The sequence below is a fragment of the Pteropus vampyrus genome, unplaced genomic scaffold (assembly GCF_000151845.1).
Source record: "Pteropus vampyrus isolate Shadow unplaced genomic scaffold, Pvam_2.0 Scaffold294, whole genome shotgun sequence".
NCBI classification, from domain to species: domain Eukaryota; kingdom Metazoa; phylum Chordata; class Mammalia; order Chiroptera; family Pteropodidae; genus Pteropus; species Pteropus vampyrus.
The window spans coordinates 483,002-504,416 of NW_011889075.1; the positions used below are offsets into that span (position 1 = coordinate 483,002).

Below are 21,415 nucleotides of genomic sequence, written 5' to 3' on the forward strand. Positions count from 1 at the left end.
TTATATGCCCACCGAGTTTATTATATTGGTAAGAATCCTCAAAATAAAAGCTTGAGACTCTGCTTGGGTCTATAATGACCTCAGCAAAATCAGATTATGATGAAGGTTTAGTGGTTTGATTTTCTACTGCTTGTAAAGATGCCTGAAGAATCTGAAACCTGCAGAACAGTGTGGACCAAAGTATCAGGAAGCAGAAACTGACCACCGGGGGACACCTCAGAGTTAGACTGGCCTCTGATTCACACTCTCAGGCCCTTGTGAAGCATTCTGAACATTGGCTTAGTCAGGAGGTAATAATCAGCAGAACTCCTTAAAGAAGGTCAGACAGTCCATTATCCACAAACAAAGACTTGGAGCCAGATTTGTGACCCAGGCAATGGAAAAACAGGAAACTGGGGTTATTTGTAAAGGACTCTGGGCTGACTCTGGAATTCAAAATCGGATCCTATCAGTGAGCCCTAAGGTTTGGCATGAGCTTGTTCAGATGGTGGTAGCAACGGGGTCTTACTGGTTCATGATTTGTGCATCTGTCCTGTGATTACAGCAGACCCTATGAGATGACCACCTGGCCCTGGAGCTCTTCTGTGAAGCCATCACGTCATTGGCCTTGAGCTCATGCACAAATCTGTGCTCACCAAGTCATTTCTACTCTGAGCCTACAGGCCGTCCACATTCAGGGAGAATAATCCCATTTGGGGATCTGATATATCACTCTATTTTCTCCACAGTTGGTGTTCCCTTTTATTTTTTTTAATGTTCCCAGCTCTTTTGATAGGCAAGAGGAAAGATGAGATGAAACAAGTTAGTTGGCAACTTTCATAGTGGTTTTAAATAATTCTCTGGCAAGAGAGAAAGCTAAAACAATAGTTAAAATGTTTGTTACATTACTGGAACTTCATTTTTTCATCTCACCCCTCTTCCCTATTACAGAGTCATGGAGAGCCAGCTGGTGGTTATTCTACAGAAGACCATCCTGAGGGAGCTGAGAACTCTCGGGAAAGGTAGGAAGCAAGTGAGAGGCGGGGCTTCGCTCAGGAGGGAGCTTCAGCCATCCCAGGTGACTGCATGGTCAGTTACAGCCACGTTTTATAACATGAAAAGACGTGGGCAGGACTACAGTGTTTTGGAGTTTAGGGTAACAGAGTATTCTTCTGTTTCATCGTTCAGTAGTTGGGGTGTTTGAGCTGTGTGATAGCAGGGATTTGTCAACCTGAGCACACTATGGGGAAACTTGGGGTTAAGTCCAACTAAAGAGAAGTTTGTTTTGCAGTTTAATCAGGTCAATGGTGATGGAGTCCTTTAAGGAAGCATACTAATTAGAGCGGCCCTTTCTACTCTCTGCCTAGCTGGGGAGTGTCATAGTGTTGAGGAAACATTGATATACACCACACGCCCCATTAATAAATGACTGTGGACGCCAAGGCTGAGCAAGCTTCTATAAAGGAAATGGGAGAAGCTGGAAAGCTGACCTGTTCACCTTACTCTAATGATTAACTTTAAAGTATTTAAAACCTCTGATTGCTTATTCTGACTCTTTCTCTCCATGTGAGTCTACGGGGAAGAATTTTACAGAATACTAACAAAATACAAAGGAGAGTGAGAAGGAGGCCACCATTTAACTGTGGCTGGCCTTGAGAAACAGCTAACCAAGGGCTTTAAAAGTCATTATGCTTTTCTATTAATACAAGGATGCGGGGGTGCCATTCCCAAGGGTGGTCCTCTTCCCACGCACAGTTATAGCTGTGGCTTCCTGTACCCCACTTCATGGCACACCCACTGGAAACGTTGTTGTGAAACTGCCAGATCTGTGGCAGGCAAAACTGACAAACTTTGCCTGTCTCAGTTTTGCAGAATGATGATGAAAATAAATAGTCAGGCTGGTGCCTGTGAGATTTCCTTCTCCTGTAGTTTGCAAACACAGTACATGTCCTAGATGTGCTGCGTTTAAACAAAGTATGTTACCCTGTTCCTTCCACTGAGAGCTGGGATTGTCACCATTTGGCAATTACTGATGGAGCAGGAAATCTCGCTCTCTGACGCATATACATGTGGAGGGAAGGAAAGCAATATTTATAGCTCGCGCTTGGAGACCAGATGTTGTGTGGCATCTCTCTTCTAGGACTTTGAGGGAACCCGAAACCCAGAAGCGCAGCAATCGGCTATATTTTGGGGGGAGGACAGGCATATGGGAAATCTACCACATTTTCTATTGTATTTGATACCTGATTGTATTGTGCTGTCTATTATGGTTGGCTTTTCTGTGGTCAGCACAGTGGTACCACCTGAAAAACAAAACAGCAACATACAAAAGTGAGAAAGAGGAAGCATTGCAGAGAATATGCTGTAGAGAAATGCTGTCTGCTTATACACAATCGATAGAGGCAAACATTTTCCATAAACAATCCTTCCTTTAATTCCACCTATAGTAATCGTTTTACTTAAAATTTGCTCACCACAGTATCAAGCTCGAATAAACTATTGTTCTTTACCTAACACATTTATTCATAAAGCATCCAGCGGCGTGGAGTGTTTGAGGCTTTGTTCCAAGGTTCCCAGACTAGGCATGGCATGCAATTGCAACAGTGAAAAACAAAAGCCTCCGAATGTCCTCAGTGACTTGGGTATTAAACCTGACCTAGACCTTTAAGCTTCAAACAGTTTCCCAAGGTTTCAGATGTGTGCCTTCAGGGGAGTTGCAAGGCTGGTCTCACCATTTGTTTAAAAAACTGAGGATTTAAAGTGGATGGAAGCAGTTTCGTTTTTTTTTTTTTTTTCTACAATAGTTGTTTATTTTTCCCCAAGGACAGATATTCTGCCTGGTATGTGGTTTGGAGAAGCTGCAGGAAAAGGAGAAGGGGAAAAACACTTCTTCACAGTTCCAAGGATCCGGAGATTGCACAAACAACACCCTGAACAATATCAGCTTTTAATCAGTTTGGATCAACTTTGAAATCCTTGGTCAGGGGAACATGTGGAAGCTTAGCTGTTATCCTCTTTTTCTCTGTCTTAACTCTTCCATTTTCTGCTCCTCATCATTACATTTCTATTTTAAAGTAGTGTTTTTAAACTTGCCCAACCACAAGAACCACCTGAACGCTTGCCGAAATTGTGGTTGGCAACCCATTTACCCTCCTCAGATCTTACCGAGAACCAAAATCTCCAGGGGTAAGCCCTCAAAATCTGTATTTTTGAAAGCTTCTCGAGTGAGTCTTATAATCCACTAAGCCTGGGAAACACTGGTTTGCTCTTCACTACTTAGTTGCCCGAGAAAGGTATTTCTCCTTATGTGTCTGCAGGGCAGGTCACGGTCAACGATAATCTATTTGCTATTCCAAGAGATAAAGTCCCGGGCAGACTCAGAGTAAGGGCATGGCGGGGCCCTGACTGTCATGGAAAGTTTTAGAGGTGGCTATAAGGTGCCACTGCACATTTTCCAATAGTATCATTCAATAAAGATTTGTGATTATCTCTATTCTGGCCAGGCACTAGTCCTATTCTCCAACTCCCACAGATCAGAAATCATCCGGATCATGAATCAGAATTGTAAAAATGTACTCTTGGAATGGTCTGAGGATTTCTGAGCTAACCGGCTGCAGCACCAAGTCATGTTACCCTTGCTCTCCCAGTGAATACCCTGGCTGAGTGGTCACATGTGTGCGTGGCTTCAATGAGGCAGGCAATATGAAGAAGGTATTATATGTATTATGGGTTAAGAAGGTGAATCTATAATGGCAGAATTGGAGGGAGGCCAGAATACATTAGCGTTCTGTTCCCAGTGGTCTTATAAGAGAAAAACTCAAGGTGAAAATTCACTTTTTAAAACCGATATGCATTATCAGTTTTGTTACAGTTTGGGAGCCAAATTCTGCTGTTGGGTACACACAGATCCAGTGTAAAATTTGGCCTCCTGATGCCTTTGAAGCCAATTGTATTATCTAATGACTTCAAAGGCATTTGCAAATGAGTAACTTCACCTTGGCAAGCAAATATGGGAAAGCAGAACCTCTCCTCATTTCCATGCATTTGGTACATTTCATCTGGAATTCAGTGTTGTTTGTAAGTAATGAGCATTTTGCTACGATACTTATCTCTCTATATATACAAATAGGTCACTCCGAGAGGAGAAATTAAAGCAACAACATCTGCTTTAAGGCACTAAACAAGGCTAAAGAAAGCCTTGATCTCAATTTCCTTGATCCCATGTTTCCACCTATCAGGGTTAAAGTGAGAATGCTTTTAGTTTGGTTACATTGTACTGAACATTCAAAGTTTGCAGCTCTGACAGTAAGGCCTGTGCCAGAGTGAGCAAAGAGGGTGCACAGCTGTGTGTGTGCCTTGGAGGTGATTTGTTCATATGTGAAAAGATACCTGCTTAGGTGAGAGTTTTGCTCCTTGCAAAGATTTAGATGTGAGCACACCCTTTTCCATTAAAGGATAACAAACAGCTTCATAAAGCAAAATTGGCTATAATGCAATAAATGAATAGGAAGCACGAAATGCCTTCTAAAATCCCTTGTTGATGGGACGTGATGTGGGCATTGTGAACACGCTCAGCAGCTCTTAGCATACGCATGTATTGATAGGATCCTTGAGTCAAACGTGCTGGCCTGAGAAAATAAATTTTTTTTTTTTTTGCCATGGCAATATGTAAAAACAAACCAAAAAAAATGGGATGAACTTTTTTCTATTTACGCAAGAAATAATTTTAAATGCTGTAGATAAACCACAACCTTATACTTTTAAAGGATTGCCAGTGTTTCCACTATAAATGACCCATTTTCTGTAGTTTGTAACTCATTGCCTTACACAATTTGCTCCAGGCTAACATACTTGCCCTATTTCATTCAAAGGCTTCAGTTTCAATTGATTCAGTCATGAACTGAGGCAAAAATGAGAAGGTTGGTTGTTCTGATATGAGGAGTAAATCTGAGGCTTTGTTCTAATCAATATTAACTGACCACTTTAGGGTATATAAAGAAAAGAATCCTCTTCACAAGAGGGTAATTGAAAAGGGTATCCAATGATGACTACAGTCATTCCTTTTCATGAGGAATTTCACTACGGATGTATGACAGGGTCTGCAAAAAGCCTGAGGTTTGTGGCAGTGTTTACAGGCAACCCGGGGAAGGTTCCACGGGACCTGGATCATAGAATCATACTCTGTTTTTAACATCAGCTGTCAGGTTTTCAGCTCGAACTTAACTTCTTAAAGAGAAAATGCCACTGCATTAATTAGAGTAATTTTTTTTGTGGTTTGTGGCTACTTATTACAAGCTTTGTTTCAAAAGCCCATAGCGATGTAACATTTATTGGCTATTCGAATGTAAGTGATTATCCTGGAAATTTGCAGGGAGGCCGCCTCAGGAGGTGAGATTTAAATGTGCAGAGTTCTCTCACTCGTTCAGAGGAAAGCTTTCGAAGTAATTGGAAATGTACTTTGGGACATTTCCTTCCAGATTTTACACGAACGCATTGGCCAATAACATGGCACTATTATGAAGTTACATGGTAACACCTTCGGTTTCACCCATGGAAGTTAATTATGTGGGATCTCTGAGTCCTTTCTGGGTGAAAATACAGACCTGCATCTAAGGGCTCATGTTTAACCTAAAATGAGAGTCAGATGCTATATGAAACTACATTTTGACCTGGGTAGCAAAGGTCCCACAGTACCTTTTGCAACAATAGGGTGAAAATCCTAGTGCCTTGGCCAGTTTCTAAATGGTGCAATCCCATTCCTCACTTGCCCAACATTTCCTCTGACATTCCAAGTGAAAGAGAAGGTCACTTTCTAGCTTTTAGGGTTTTAGAATATTACAGAGTAATATTCTGAATTAATTAGTGAGGCATTTGGCACACACCGTCCCTGATATATTTGCTAGTCACTGGTAATGTGAAATGACAACTAATTCTGCCTTTGTAAATTTTAATGTAAAGTGGTTTATAAAATTCTAACTTAAAAGTTGCATTTCAAATATAAGCCTAATTTCATCAATTAGTTGGCTAAACGTTCCACTGAAAACATTTTTATCCTCATTAAAAAATGAAAATAAACGTTCTAAGGCATGTGGTTATGTGCATGTGTTATGGGGGCGGGTGGTGTGAAGATGAGGATCCGTTAAGGACGATTAGCCATGGAGAAAGTCTTATTCAATTAATCCTAGTCTTGGCTCTGAAAATGGCTAAAATCATTGTTTCAAATGGCTGTGGCTATTAGGAACAAGCCGTTTACATGGATGACATGAGGAAATGAAGATGCACATGTTCTGGCAAGGCCACCTCTGTTGCTGGGGCAGTTTTGCCACCACCCTGATGCTCACCTCCCAGAGGAGTTACACAAACACAAACAGGCATTAACTAGCTGGTCTCAATGACAGCATGAACTGAAATGGCACAGCAATGAGATGGAAGATGGTTTCTGCACCTGTGAGCTGGAAGTCATCACCTGTTCCGCTGTGGCAGTTGGCCTGGTCATCGTCACATTCATCCACCAGGTTCCCATTGGGAGTGGTCGGTCCAGCTGTAGGTGCTGGAACAAGATCCAAGGATTATTATCTCACACCTCTGAAGTGTATTCTCAAGCCTCTGGCTGTTGAATCTGCTAATATTTTTGCAGGAAACTCTAATCTGTGACAAGAAGGCCAGGAACATGGTTTACCTCTCTTTCGGGAGCTAAATAGGCTTGGATTTTGCAGAATCTATTGGAGACAGCTTTATTTTGGTATTTGGTCCATATCTGCTGAATAGAGTTGGCTGCCTTAGCATTTTTTTACATTGTTATCTACATAAACTTCCTTTTTCTGAAAAGTTCTTGAATTTTCACTGGTTATTTATTCATGAACCTGAAGTTAGATAATAGAGATATTGCTTGATAATAGAGATATTGGTTTTCCTTTCATTTTAAGGTGCTAGAGAACTCGCTTGCCATGAATTCTTTTATATTCTTAGAACTTACTAAATTTGCTAAGTTCATATTATAATTTTTCCCCAAAAGAGAGTCCCAATATTCACCATTCACTTTTATTATGATATTGTTTTGTTTTGTTTTGTTTTTAGGAGTGACTCCATTTCCATCAATCTCTGATCTCTGCCCAGAGCAGGTGTCTGAGAGGACTTGCTTAGATATCCTGTACTTTAGCTTACTGTATTCTAACTCCCAGTGGACAACATTCCACTGCTGGCAGGTATTCCCATATCTTTAAGTTTGTAGATGAAAGGTATCCAACATTAATCAAAGACTGCTTTTGAAGTTCTTTAAATTTAGTTTGGTCTTTTTTTTCCTAGCCTGTTACTCATTTTTGCAATCTGTTTAATATTTTACAGTTTTCGGTATTACATTTCACTTTATGAGACTGGAGATAATGTACAGTTCTCTTGATGTTTGAGAAGCAGACAAGGTGCTGGGAGCAGAATCTCATTCTCTAAGAGGTTCTGGCCGGTAGGAATGTGCTGGTAACTGCTGCTTTCTCAATAAAAACTTGACATTTTTTGTTATTGTGCTTAAGTACCGAGCAAAGTTATGACAAATGTGGAAATGTAGCTAGTTTCAACTTTCTCAACTCTCCAAAAGCACACAGCAATAATAACTAGGAAATTAGCACATACAGATATTGCACACACCATTTAGACATACAGTCTACACTTCGTAAAATGCATACACAAATATTCCTGCTCTACTTATTGCTCTCACTGAATTAATAGAATCCTTTCTGTCAATCCAGATGCTAGTCTTCACTAAGCTGCCCTTTCTCTTGATACTGTGCCACTTTTAAGTATTTTAAACTGTCTCTTCATCTTGCTGGGTTTTTTTGCATTCCTTATGGTTTTTACAAAGGACGGGTTCCATGTTGGAAGTGGCCCAGGGTGGTACTAAGATTAAATTGAAAATAGTAGACAGTGAATGTTTTTTATGCCCTAATTTTAATACTTGAAAATATTTTATTTTTTGTGGTTCTCTAATTGTTTCTTAAATATAATGCTAGCCCAAAACAGGGTGGACAATAAGGGTCGGCTGGGCTGTACCATATTCTTTTCTGCATCCCTCTAGGTATCTTCTGTAGAACAAGGCACAAAGTAGATATTTAGTAAGGCCTGTTAATCAAGCTAAGGACAAAGGAAAGCACTTCTTTTCACCAATCACGTTAAAAGCTTTGACATTACTTTCCCGGATGTTGGTTTCTCACATGGCTGTGGGCAACTTCCTCGCTTCTGTGAGAGCTTAGAAACATCTGTAGCAAATCCCTTCACCAACAATTTCTACCACACTACAGAGTTGACACTGGCAAACAGCCACAAATCTCAGTCTTTTCAAGCGTCCATTAATTCCACCTCCTAAATCAGTGTTGCTTCCCAGAAACCAGGCTAAAGACCTGCCTTATAGCAGCACACTCCTTTTTCCAGATGACCACATTTCTCAGTAAATTGAACGAACGTGTCTGCAGTTGGCTCAATCATCCCTTCTTTTTCTTGGCATCTTTGCCAAAGCCCTGGCACATGGGCATTCTTGGTCTGTGTTGATAGTGCCTGGGTAATTCAGAGGTCTGAGACATGACTACAGATATAGAAACAGCTACACAATAAAGAATGGGAGATAATGGCCTGCTTTTAAATAAACACATAGAAAAGTAGCTATGAATTATTCACTAGTATAGTGATTCATAGTTTAACATTACTTAGTGCATACGAAAAGTTTTACATTTAATGTGCTCAGGAATGTAATTACAATTGAGTAGCTGAAAATACACATAATTTTGAAACCACAAGAAGGTGATATTAAAAAAGCATTCTTCAAAACAATTATGAGCATATGCTCAATTGATTAACATCTGGGTACCAACAATAGCCACTCTTTGAGCTAACCTGGAGAAAGACCTTTATGAGGATGGAAAAGTTGGTAGAGGTTACTTATTTTTGCCCAAATCTAAGGCAGATGGGAATTCTAATGCACAAACGCATGAAATGGAACAATAAGCAACCATCATTTTTTTTTCAAACATTCATGTTATTTATTATGTGATAAAAAAAAGCTGAGGAGAGAATGGTTTTGAGATCAGTGTGGGAACTGAATTTGTCCTTGATATGACCTTCATATGATAACCTAAGTTCATGAAGTAACATCCTTAAACAGACCTCTGTTCATTCACATATGTTATCTTATATAAAGTTTTATGTCTGCAGCAGCCTAAGAAATTCATCCAGGAGAATGTCTTGATGTTTCAGTCTGTCAAATACTGCTTCCTGCTGGTATCTGAATGGTAGTCAACATCACCTACAGAAATCTGGATCAGACATAGACTTCCCAACAACACTAAAAAAGTCAAAGGAATAGGTGGTTGCTGGGGGCTAGGGGAGGGGGAAGTAGGTGGGAAACTGCTTAATGGGTAAGGGGTTTTACTTTGGAGTGATGGAAATGTTTTGGAACTAGATCGAGGTAGTGGTGGTGCAAATAATTCTGCATGTACTAAACACCACTGAACTGTTTAAAATGGTGGATTTTATGTCATGTGATTTCACTTCAAAAAATTATTATTTTTTAAATCGATGGAGACAACCCCACAGAATCTGAAGAGAGTTATGCAAACAACCAAGACAAAAGTAGAATTCTAAAGGTGCTGTTTTGCAGATTAAAATGTTCTAGAATATGCTAGAATGTTGAGCCTAATAGACTGGCAGGCACAGAGAGATGCAGAATTACCAAGGGGAAAAGGTAGCAGTTTGTGACAGTACCATTAGGGGCATAAATACATGAAAAGGAAACAAACAAAGAAACAAAAACTAGAAGTCACTCTGGAAATTGTAATTACCTTCCACTTCACAGCCCAGTAGCTCCATTCTTAGTCCTAGGCCACCATGAGTGGCTCTCTCAGGGTAGATCCTGATGAATCGTGTGGGAAGAGGTGGAAAAGTTCGTAGCTCAGGTGTATCATAGTTGCTGTTGCCTTCAAAAGACTGTGAAGTATGAAAAACACCAGTTATTAATAAAACCTCTCTTTTGGCAGGAGAGCCTCTCCTCGGGATTCTTATAGGGCAGGGGCATAGGGCTCATTCTACCACTTTGTAAGTGGCGGACATTGTTTTCATAAGTGAGAAAGGAAAAAAAAAAACAATTAAACCTTCTCTAAGAAGTGACAGATGTCACTTCTCAGAAACTAGAGTACACACTGAAGCTATACCTGAAGCTTTAATGAGACACATTTTTAAATGATATGCTGGGAGAATTGTGCCTGGGAGAGGTGACACTTTTACCACTTCCTTGAGGTGGAAGATGGTAACTCAGGAAGAGAACTTGCCATTTTTCAGAGCTTATAATAGACATCACATTTTCAATAACTATCCCTGATACATTTTCTTAAATGAGCAGATCTTCTAGGAGAGAGACAAATTAAATTCCTGAAGGAAGAGATAGTAAATTTAATGTAGTGCAAATGCTGTTTATTCAAGAACTTCAGTATGCCAACCACTTGAAATTGCTGTTTGCTTAAGCAGTTCCACCAGTCGGAGGCCACCAGTTGGAGGCATTTGTAGATAAAAGACCTTCTCATCTCAGGAAGGGATCAAGAGTCCTGACTGTTAAGTGATGTTCTGATGCCTCGTTGAATTGCACCTCTTTGTCAAGTGCATTCCTAACTTGAAGTCACCATGACATTTTTTTAGGAGATAGGCTACCCAGTGCTGGAGCTGCTCTTGAATTATTTTATTGCCCTTTTTACATTGACTGGAAAGTCAACATCCTTTTAGAGGAATCATAAGAAAATGGGAGTATGACTAGACTTGCTTTCTTTTTCAAGAAATGAGTAACCTTCCTATATCCTCTTTTCCCAACACCATTCTTAATCCTGTCCGAACAGAAGGGGAAGAAGATTAGAAAACTCATATTGCTTTATCTCTGGACGTGCCCTTTTATATATAAAACATCCTGGGATATTTACTGGTGAAAGGCATTGTTCTAAGTGCTTAATATATATTAATTCATTTAATCCTCAAGACAGCTCCATGATATAGGTTCTATTATTACCCTCATTTTACAGAAGAGGCCTTGAGAGGTCAAGCAATTGGCCCACAGTTATATGTAAGGCAAGTGGCAGAGCCAGGATTCAAACTTAGGCAGTCTGACTGGTTTCCTTCACTACTACACTGCTACAATGCCTCTGCCCTTAGAAATAATCTAGTCTAACCTCCTCATTTTAACACACGAAAACACTGAGGTCCAGAAGATAAGGTCTTTGCCCAAGGCCGCACATTTAGTTTCATTAATTTTTCTTTAAATGTATTGCAGTTTGGGCTACCAAAACTGGTGGATCAAACTGAGTGGATGGCTAGCCCCAGGCCATGTCAGTCAAGAGTGGGAACCACGCGCAATAGTTGGGTCATAAAGCAGCTAAAGAAGCGATCATCCCGTGGTGGAAATATCATGGCAAAATGGCACACATGTAAGAGAAGACAGATTGGGTAGGTTGTGACATGTCTAGGGGTCTTCCAAGTTCTAGAAGTAAATTAATTGGTCTTTTCCAACTCAGAAAAGCTTCCAGGCATCTCAAAGTACATGGCTAACGTAGACCTGCTTCTTCCAATTAAGGTTTCCTTCTAATCTTTTCAAAAGTAAATTCCCTTTTGAGCAGGGTTCTGTACTCTTGATAGAACTGCAGTTGCTGCCAGTAATTGAGAATCTGACATATATTATTGTTAAGCCCAATTAAATGTTGTCAGTAAGATACTAATTATGGTGAAAATAGCATTACTACACATGCAACTTCTGTCTACATTAACATAGCTCCAACAATCACAGGAGAAAAGCACTCATATCTACGGAATCTCACGTTCTACTGCTAATTTTAACCTGAGCAAAGAATTAGCACAATGTAAATACATTATAAAACCTGTCAGCGATGAGATGGGAAGAATATTAGCAATGAAGGACCATATGGAACTAGGCTACCTTTGCTAGCATATGATTGTTTATGAAACATCTGTGTCCTTTTACTACTCTTGTTTTAGAAGATGAGGGCCTTGAGTATTTAGATCTATCTGCTCCTGAAAAGTCTAGTTAATTCAAAGACTCTGATATACCTTGTCCGTCATGCACTATTTGAGGGGAGGAAGTGAGGAGAGGGTATAGAGGGTTTTAAATCCATCAAAGTGCTGTTTTATTTCACAAAACAGTACTCCTTTTACTGTTACATCCTAAGCAGGTAACATTCATTTGCAAGTTTAAATATACTACGTTTTAAATATCTTTATACAATTTAGAAATATGTACTGCTCCTAAACTGAAGGTTTTACCAGTTTTCTTGTTCATCTTTAAGATTTTATTCCTGGGAAAGGGCATTTAGGGATCACAGATTAGGCTCTGTGTAAACAGCTTAGAATTTTTCATGGTTTTAAATATAAGAAGATGATAATGATTGATAGAATCATATTTTAGGAATAAAATTGAACACATTTAACCAATCGTGCATGGAGTTGTTCTGTTAAAATTGAAAACTGTGTGTTGGCAGCTTGTGGAATTCTATACGTTATGTATTACAATAGAGCGAAAGATAGCTTTAGACTTGATTACAGATGGTGGATTGCATAACAAAGGGAAGCATATGATGCATCCTATCCAGAGCATATGGTAATCTGTTTTCTGTCTCTCTTAGAACCCTAGTGTTGAAGAACATGTCACAACAGCACACCCTGCCATGCGACAGCAGCTCCAGGAAGTTGTTGATTTGCAGCATATTCACACGTTGTGCTAGAGGCACAGGCTTACTACCCCTCAGAGAAGACTGGCTCTTAGGGAGAACTCCAGTTTCTGATGTTTATTTTACTTTTTCTTTCATCAAAACAAGAGGGGGCAGACATAAAAGGGAAAATGAAATGGACACAAGAAAGAAAGTAGCTGCACACAGATGATAAAAACACTGGAAATATCTTAGAAACCACAAGTTAACAAGGGGTGAAATGAGAGAGGGATTTTTACGTTTCTGACAGCATCATCCCTGTTGGTGGCTGACCAGCAGCCAGTGGGGGACAGGGCAGTCTCTGCAGAGCCCCACATCTGGACAGAGTAGGAGCTGGCTGCACTGCCCAGCATTTGTTTTCTGCCTGCAATGCCTTTTTGCCTGAGTCACTATATTAAGCCACATTCCTACACTTACTCAGAGTAGGAGCAAGGCTAACACTCCCTCCAATTAACTAGAATCTTCTTTTCATAAAAGGAGTAGGTCCTGGGCTAAGTGGGGATGGGAAGGCTGGGACCAAAAGACCAGTTGTGTTGGGTATGAGAAGTATCTTCAGCCGAATGCAATTCCCATAGTTCATACAAACTGAACGTCTGTGGGTTGTTACTTATTTTAATCTCAAACTAGCTTCCTGGCCACCCATTCTTTCCCAGTTGGCATTGTGTACTCAGGAAATACAAATAAATCTAACAATCGGCTCAAGTAAAACGTAATCACTAAAGAATATCTGTTTAGTTAAAAAATATTATACCGTGTGTTCTGGTGAATGTTGGGATATTTTTATATTGAGATTCTTTTCTCTTTTCACTGAATCATCAAGAGCCAACTGCATTTTGAAAGGTTCCAATGCAGAAAAAATATACTTAACCATCACTTACAATAGCTAAAAGTAGAAGCAACTCAAGTGTCCATTAATGAATGAACTGATAAACAAAATGTGAAATATTATTCAGCCTTCAAAAAGAAGGAAATCCTGACACAGACTACAACATGGATGAACCTTGAAGACATTATGCTAAGTGAAATAAACCAGTCACAAAAGGACATATATTGTATGATTCCACTTATATGAGGCACCTAGAGTAGTCAAATTCATAGAGATAGAAAGTAGAATAGTGGTTGCCAGGGGCCAGGGGAGAGGGAAAATGGGAGTTATTGCTTAATGAGTACAGATTTTCAGTTTTGAAAAATAAGCAAGTTCTGGAGCTTAGTTGCACAACAATATAAATACGCTTAACATTGCTGAACTGAACATCTGAAATGGTTAAGATGGTAAATTTTATGTTATGTGTATATCATCACAATTAAAAGTTTAAAATGATATACTTTAGAGGGATGGGTGACAGACAGGAAAGGGGAAAGGCTAACTGATGGGTTAGAATATGCAGAGAGATTTTTGAGTTCCTACTAGATTGTTGCTGTCAATCCCCTGATCCCCTGATCCCTAAGTAAGAGAGAAAAAGGTAACCAGCAACGCACTTCTTTCCCATGTTAATCTCAGATATCACTTTCTGTACCTCAAACCTGTCTGCCCTAGATTTGGGGATCTTACTAACACCTCCACACACCTCCACTGGTCTCACTGTTGAAAAGAAATAAATCTCGCTTCCTCGGGAGAACACTGGGGGTATTTGATTTAAGTCAAGGACTTGGGGAAGGATTTCCTCTGGAAGCTGCTCTCTGCTCCTGGACCTCACCTTAGCCTTGCGCTTGCTGTCATCCATGATCATTTTCCAGTCTGAGCCATTGTTGCTATACCCGATCTTGAATTTCCTCATGGACACCTTATTCTCCCGGTGTTTCCCACCCTGGATGATGATGCCCCTCACAATCTTCTCCTCTCCCAGGTCCACTTGGAGCCACTCATTTATGTATGACTGAGGTCCGGGCGGCAGTACCCAGCCAGAGCGACTGGTCACAAGGCGGATGTTTTCAGGCATCCAGCTCCTCTCCCCTTGGTTTGACGCTGTAATCTGGGAGTCAGAAATAAGTCCAGATACCATGCCCAACATTCCGGAGCAAGGGTAATCTAAAGGGTGGAACAAAATAAATAATGTAAAATGATTTTCTAGAGGTCTCCATGCTTAGAGAGAGAATACAACATATTGAACAAAAAGAGCATCTGTACCCATGCATACAAATGTTTAAATTTCTTCATCATTTGACATTAAACTGGAGTCTTCCACCCTCAAACCTTTCTCCCACTCTTTTAGAACCCCTCTCCCTACATTACATTCTAATAAATAAAATCTTCAATAAGAACATACATTTCCCCCTTTTTGAGTTTTTCCAAGGCAATGAACAACATCATAGATCTTTTTATATCTTCTACAGCAGCCCGAGTAGCTTCTGAGAGTAAGGAGAGTATCATTCATTGATTAATTGATTAGTAGCTTAAAAACAAAATGTTCAACACTTGAATTGTTCTTCTTTCAAAATTGTACATTTCAATCAAGGACATGCACACGAAGTAATAATAACCTATTTTTTTCTTTGAAAAAACTCAATTTTGCCTAATATAATAAAAAATTAGCCTAAAAATATAACCATCTTAAGAGGCAGGTATCTAATACAATTAAGCTATGTCTATCTTATCAGCTGAATTTTAAGAATTAATGACGGATACTTTCCACATGAACTGACATACAGTTCACATCATGTCATTCCTTTATTCAAATAGTCAGTGCCTGCTCATTAGGAGTTATGCATGTACTTTCAGCTGAGCATGCCAGACCTTCCACAGAGGCAACTGGAATGAAGAACCTCCTCCTCTGGAAAGCGAAGTGGGGGCGGGGGGCTTTCTCTCATTCTGTTCCCTCCACTAGGAATTCTCCACCATCTTGTCCTTCCCACTATCTGCACCACTTAAAGTCTTGACTCGTTTTCAAATGCTACGCCACTTATTCAGTTTTCCTGATCTCTCCAACTAGCCGTGGCTTTCCTTTTCTGGAGGTCTTCATAGTACTTAGTTTGCATTTCTCATATACTGATGATCATATTCAGTTCCTTGGATTACTGCTATTTGCCTCCTCACAGTTTAAGTTCTCTGAGGGCATGAACCAGGGCATATTTAAAAATTTTCTATGACTCCTTGTATTTGCTGAACAAATATTTGTTGAATGAATCAACTTATTAACACATTAAAAGGCAGCTGCCTATTTCCCAAGCACCTCTTCCTGTAATTCAGCCACAGTATTTGCTCCAGGCTGGGATCTGGAAACCAAGAATGAATTCAATAGGGATTAAAAAAAGATTTACAAAATCTATTTTACTGGGGGACTATGAAATTATGGTGTTAAAAATAGAAATCACATTTTTGGTCACTGCGGTCACACCTGCCTGATTCAAAATTGGCTTTTTTATAAAGAAAATGTTTAGCTGGTAATGAGGACCAGATGTTACCATTTGGAGAAAAACACAATTAACTTAAATATTGTAAGGAGAGCAGAACTTTTACCAGATTAATGTCCTTTCTCTAATGCAGAGCTGGCTCAGGCGCAGTTTACAATCTACAAACGTAGCACTGCCCAACCCCCATTCAGCCAACGGGTCCATGGAGCACAGTTAGACTGTCATTCCTTCTGTATGTCTGCTTCATCCAAAAAGAACAATAAAGAGGAAACTTGATCTGCCTTTGACTGAAAACTATGTGATTCTATTAGCAATGATTAGGAGAAAACATGTTAATAATTCAAGGTTTGAATAAGATGCTAGGATTTAACTCTGTTCTTCCATAGTAGGCTGGCTCAGATATGCTTTAGTCTGGCTACATGTCAAATCCTTTGGAAATAGTGTTGCCAGATTTAGCAAACAAACAATCAGACAAAAACAACAAAACAAGAAACAGGATGCCAAACTAAATTAGAATTTCAGACAAACAAGAAATATATATTTTTTTTGTATAAGTATGTCCCAAATATTGCATGGGATAAAACATTATTTGTCATTTATCTGCATGACATTTAACTGGCAACCCTGTATTGTATTTTATTTTTTTAGCAACCTTGTTTGCTAAGCTTAAAACCAATTCTGGATGGGAAGGAGAGATGAGTTCTGTGATGGGGGATTGAGATGGTTATTTTCACTGATACTATTTTACAATAAAGTCTCTGTACTTAGTTTTAATGGGAAAACTGAGATATACTGATAAATCAAATATCATTTAACCAGTTTCAAAGAATGAGAAGGTAATAACTGCATTTGATGGGAGAACCGGAATAAGCATAATTCAATATTCCTTTAATGACTCAGAAAGTATCTTTAGATGGTGTGGTGCCTGAGATCATCACTGAGGACCTTTAATTAACATAGAAACACACTAACGTGTGCAGAAGCATCAGTTAATACACTTCTGGTTAACAAATACAAGTTTGTAGTGTGTTTTCATAAGCAGTAAACTTCCAAGATTAATTTCACAAATTTCCATCTTTGCCAAAATGATGGAAGTATGCTTTGTTAGAATAATAAAAGTGTTCCTTTGTCAATCACCTATAAAGTAAAATGGTTTGCTACAATCTTGTTTATATCTCTATATGGTGACACACTGTCGTATACTCTAGATTTTCCAGGATTACTAGTTTTAAAAAATACTGAGTACAAAAATTACATTAAAACTTGGGACTCTAGTCAAGTGATGTAGTCATGTGGTAGCTTTTAATTCAATAGTTTTAAAAATCCAGAATGAATTTAAACTTGCCTACTCAAGAGAAGAGAGTCAAATTTTGAGATCCATCATGTTTCTCAGAAGGCACGAATAAAACTGCATCCATTCATTCAAAAGTAAGTGCACTGAGCACTTACTATGCTCTAGACATGCAGGACACAATAGAAAATCAGGCAAATATGGCCCCTGCTGTCATGGGTCTTCTAGTCCAGCGGGAACACTTGTTCTTCTTTGATCAGTCTCCACTACAAGGCGATCATGGCCTCTAAAAGAAAGTTATCTGCTTCTGAGACCAAGAAGCAAACACTGATATTGTCTCACTATAGTTTCTACTGGCTGCGGCATAGTCTAGGTTCAATTTATTGAGCATCATGTACTAGGTACCATTTAGTGAGCACTTACTCTAAACCAGATGTGTTACAAACATTCTTTCATTGAATCCTAATTATAGCTGAATTAAGGTTAATTTTACTGACTATGAAATGAAGATCAGAGGGACTAAATGTCTTGCCCCTGGTCACACATTCACTAATTGAACAGTCTAGAGCCACACCTGGACTGTTTGTGGACCTTCTGTCCAGTGACCATGATTACAACATACTGGCCTCTCCAAAAACATGTCTCGATCAGTTATTTGGAGATTATAACTGTCTTACTGGAGAGAAAGTAACTAAAATTAATTAGTGGTCACGATTAACAAGCTAGCCCTATGAGCCTAAAAGCAGCATCTTATTTGAAAAAAAAAAAAGGCTACTTAAAATAGTTGTAAAATAGAATACATGTGAAAATATGTTATTTTAGACATCTATGTTTAAATAGGTCATTTAACTATTTTTAAAAATCCAAAAATTATTTGCTTTTTCTTACATGTGAAAACTTACACTATAAGAATTTACTCTCAGAGAAATCCTTGTGAAAATGAAAATAGAGCATTTCAGATTTAAGTATTTTATTTAACTAAAAGAAGAGCCTGGACATTTAGAGTTCAGACAAATACATTTGGAGTCTTTATGAAGTTTATTCTGGCTTGATCTCGAATGGTCTTATTTCTACAAATTTATGAATAGCCTCTCAAATCAGTAATGCTTAGAAAACGACCTAGAAATTTTTCCCACGTAACTACTGATCAAAAGTAAAGCCAAGCTTATAACTCATTTTTCAATGTCCTCCTCCAAATATCTTCCACCCAAATCCTGCTTCCAGGGCTTGAATTCTAGACTTAGATCCTAAAACAATAAACACATCTTTTTCTAAAATGGAAATAAATAAAATTTTGGTAAGACATCCAGATGTCAATTTTTACTTTCTAAATTAACTTTACTGTAAACAATGTAGTACTTTATTTTTCTCTCAGTTTGTTCTCCAAATTGCTTATAATTTCATGGAAAATTGCCCAGGTGTTTTTTGTTGTTGTTGTGTTTGTTTTTTTTTCTTCAAAAGTCAGCATTTTCTTTCTAAAAATAATTATACTAAAGAGGATAAAAATAAAAACAATAGAATTGGTGTTCATGGAATGAGAAATTAAATGCCCTAAATAGGTATACTAAAATAATATTAAAAGATAGTTCGCAGACTTTTAAAAGTTGTTTACTATTAATTACTTTTTGGTGAATCAGTTACTGATTCTGTTTTTGACCTTTTAAACTTATTCTAAAGGTTATGCAGCACTGTTGTTGTTGTTGTTTTTTTAAATAAAGATATTGCAATGTATTTAAATGAAAAGGAATGCTACTGTGACTGCTATTTACTCCAGAATACAGAGTGCAGTACAGGAAGATAAATGGACAATTAACAGAAGTACTGATCATCATAGAAATATAGTGCAAATAACAGTCAGACCCATTCTTTTGCTTCCAGCTCTTCCCTGACCTTAACGACTTCTTTACCTACGTAGTCTCCCAGTACTGCACCTTCTTCATCAGTGGAAATTGTGGCTTAATGAGACAGAGGGATGTGGGAGTCTCAGATGTTCCTCTTAAAAGGCCTGCACACATGGACTTACTCACCGATGGGCTCACTTGCTCTGTGCTCCAGCACTGGGGCAGCTGTTCAAAAAGCACCAGGGATGTAAGGGAAGGAACTGTGTTGTCTGGCTTCAGGGCGAGGGCTGGAGGGGCAGCTTTCTCCCAGACAGAAGTGCTGGCAGAATCCATTGTTCCTTTGTTGAGCCCTCCCCACTCCCAGGGTATTACACAGGTGAGCACCATATCTGAGTCATTATCAATCTAGCTAACAATGGTTGCCCTGCCCTGGTGATTCTCTGAGACCACCACTCCCCCTTCCACCCTACCTTCAACTTGCAGACTCACCCAAGCTGCTTCTGGAGGCTTTCCCATACAAATGGCCTGTCTTCGCTCATGCTGTAGACTTTCCTAAAATCTCTCAAAGGTTCATAAAACCCAAACAGGTAGCATTTGGCCTCACTGTGCCCTGTACCTCTCACTGAGCAGCCCCAAGCCTGGGACTAGTGGCAGCTGGCCTCTGTTTGTGACCCAGCCTCTCTAGGCACCTCTAAGCCCAGAGCAGGTGGCAGATTGCTTGGTAGCTCATGCCAGGTGGCCCTGGCCAGGGCATAGGCTGCCTTTGAACTTGACCTGTGGCAGGGCCTCTTCTAGGAGGCTCCAGGACCAGCATGTCCAGTGGCTGGCTGCAGACCGAGTTGGAGCACCATCTGGGGCTGCATCTGAGGACAATGCATGAAAAGGGCACCACAGTCCCGCTAAAACATATCTTGTTCTGTAGGGTCAGCTCCTCACTGGCCAGTCTTCACAACCAATCAGCCCAAGGGTCGATCCCTTCCCATTGACGTGCAAACAACAAGCAAGGCTCAACTACAACAGGAGGGCACACACAACCCATATAAGGAACATACCTGGAGCACCCAGCTCAGGTGACCAGAGAAGATTGTGCCACTGGGCCCCATAGCACACCTATCACGTAAGGCTGCTCTATTAAGACCAGGAGACAGAGCAGCCCTGCCCAATACATAGAAACAAACACATGGAGGCAGCCAAAATGGGAAGACAAAAAAACATGTCCCAAATGAAAGAATAAAGCTCCAGGAAAAGAATTAAATAAAATGGAGACGAACAATCTACCAGAGACAGAGTTCAAAACACTGGTTATAAGGATGCTCAATGAGCTTAGGGGAAGAGTAGATGAACTCAGTGAGAAATTTAACAAAGAGCTAGAAAACATAAAAATAGAGATAGAAAATATAAAGAAGAACCAGTCAGAAATGAAGAATGCAATAACTGAAATGATGAATATATTTCTTTGGCATCAACGGTAGATTAAATGAAGCAGAGAATCAAGTCAGCAATTTAGAAGCTAAAGTAGCAGAAAATACCCAAACAGAATAACAATAAGAAAAAAGAATCACCCCCACCCCCCAAAAAAGAGGACAGTTTAAGGGGCTTCTGGGACAAGATCAAGGGTACCAACATTCATATCATAGGAGTACCAGAAGGCCAAGAGAGAGAGTAAGGGATTGAGAGCCTATTTGAAAAAATAATGACAAAAAACTTCCCCAGGAAGCACAGAGAGTCCCAAACAAGATGAACCCAAAGAGGCCCACACAAAGACACTTCATAATTAAATTAAAATGCCAAAGTTTAAAGACAAAGAGAGAATCTTAAAAGCAGAAAGAGAAAAGCAATTAGTTACCTACAAGGGAGCTCCATAAGACTGTCAGCTGATTTCTCAACAGAAACTTTGCAGGCCAGAAGGAATTGACATGAAATATTCAAAGTGATGAAAAGCAAGGACCTACAACCAAGATTACTCTACCAAGCAAACAGAATTGAAGGACTGATAAAGAGCTTCTCAGACAAGAAAAAGCCAAAAGAGTTCATCACCAACAGTATTGCAAGAAATGTTACAGGGACTTCTTGAAGAAGAAGAGGAGGAGGAGGAAGAGGAGGAGGAGGAGGAAGAGGAGGAGGAGGAGGAGGAGAAGAAGAAAGATCAAGAATAATAAAATGGCAATAACTACATATCTAGCAATTACTTTATATGTAAAAGAATTGAA

The 21,415-nt window shown here is 39.4% G+C and overlaps 1 protein-coding gene across 4 annotated transcripts in view; it reads right to left on the reverse strand.

Annotated features, from left to right (window-relative positions):
- NRP1 (neuropilin 1) overlaps positions 1–21,415 on the reverse strand; it is a 133,144-nt gene that overhangs the window by 15,097 nt on the left and 96,632 nt on the right. For 2 of the 4 annotated variants that reach the window (XM_011376322.2, XM_011376323.2), the window contains exons 9-12: positions 14,420–14,751; positions 9,804–9,948; positions 6,446–6,529; positions 2,223–2,282 (exon numbers count right to left, since the gene is read on the reverse strand). In XM_011376322.2, coding sequence (XP_011374624.1) covers positions 2,223–2,282; positions 6,446–6,529; positions 9,804–9,948; positions 14,420–14,751 — 621 coding nt within the window. Of the gene's footprint in view, positions 1–2,222; positions 2,283–6,424; positions 6,530–9,803; positions 9,949–14,419; positions 14,752–21,415 lie in introns of all 4 variants that reach the window. The other 2 variants (XM_011376320.2, XM_011376321.2) reach the window with 1 other exon arrangement.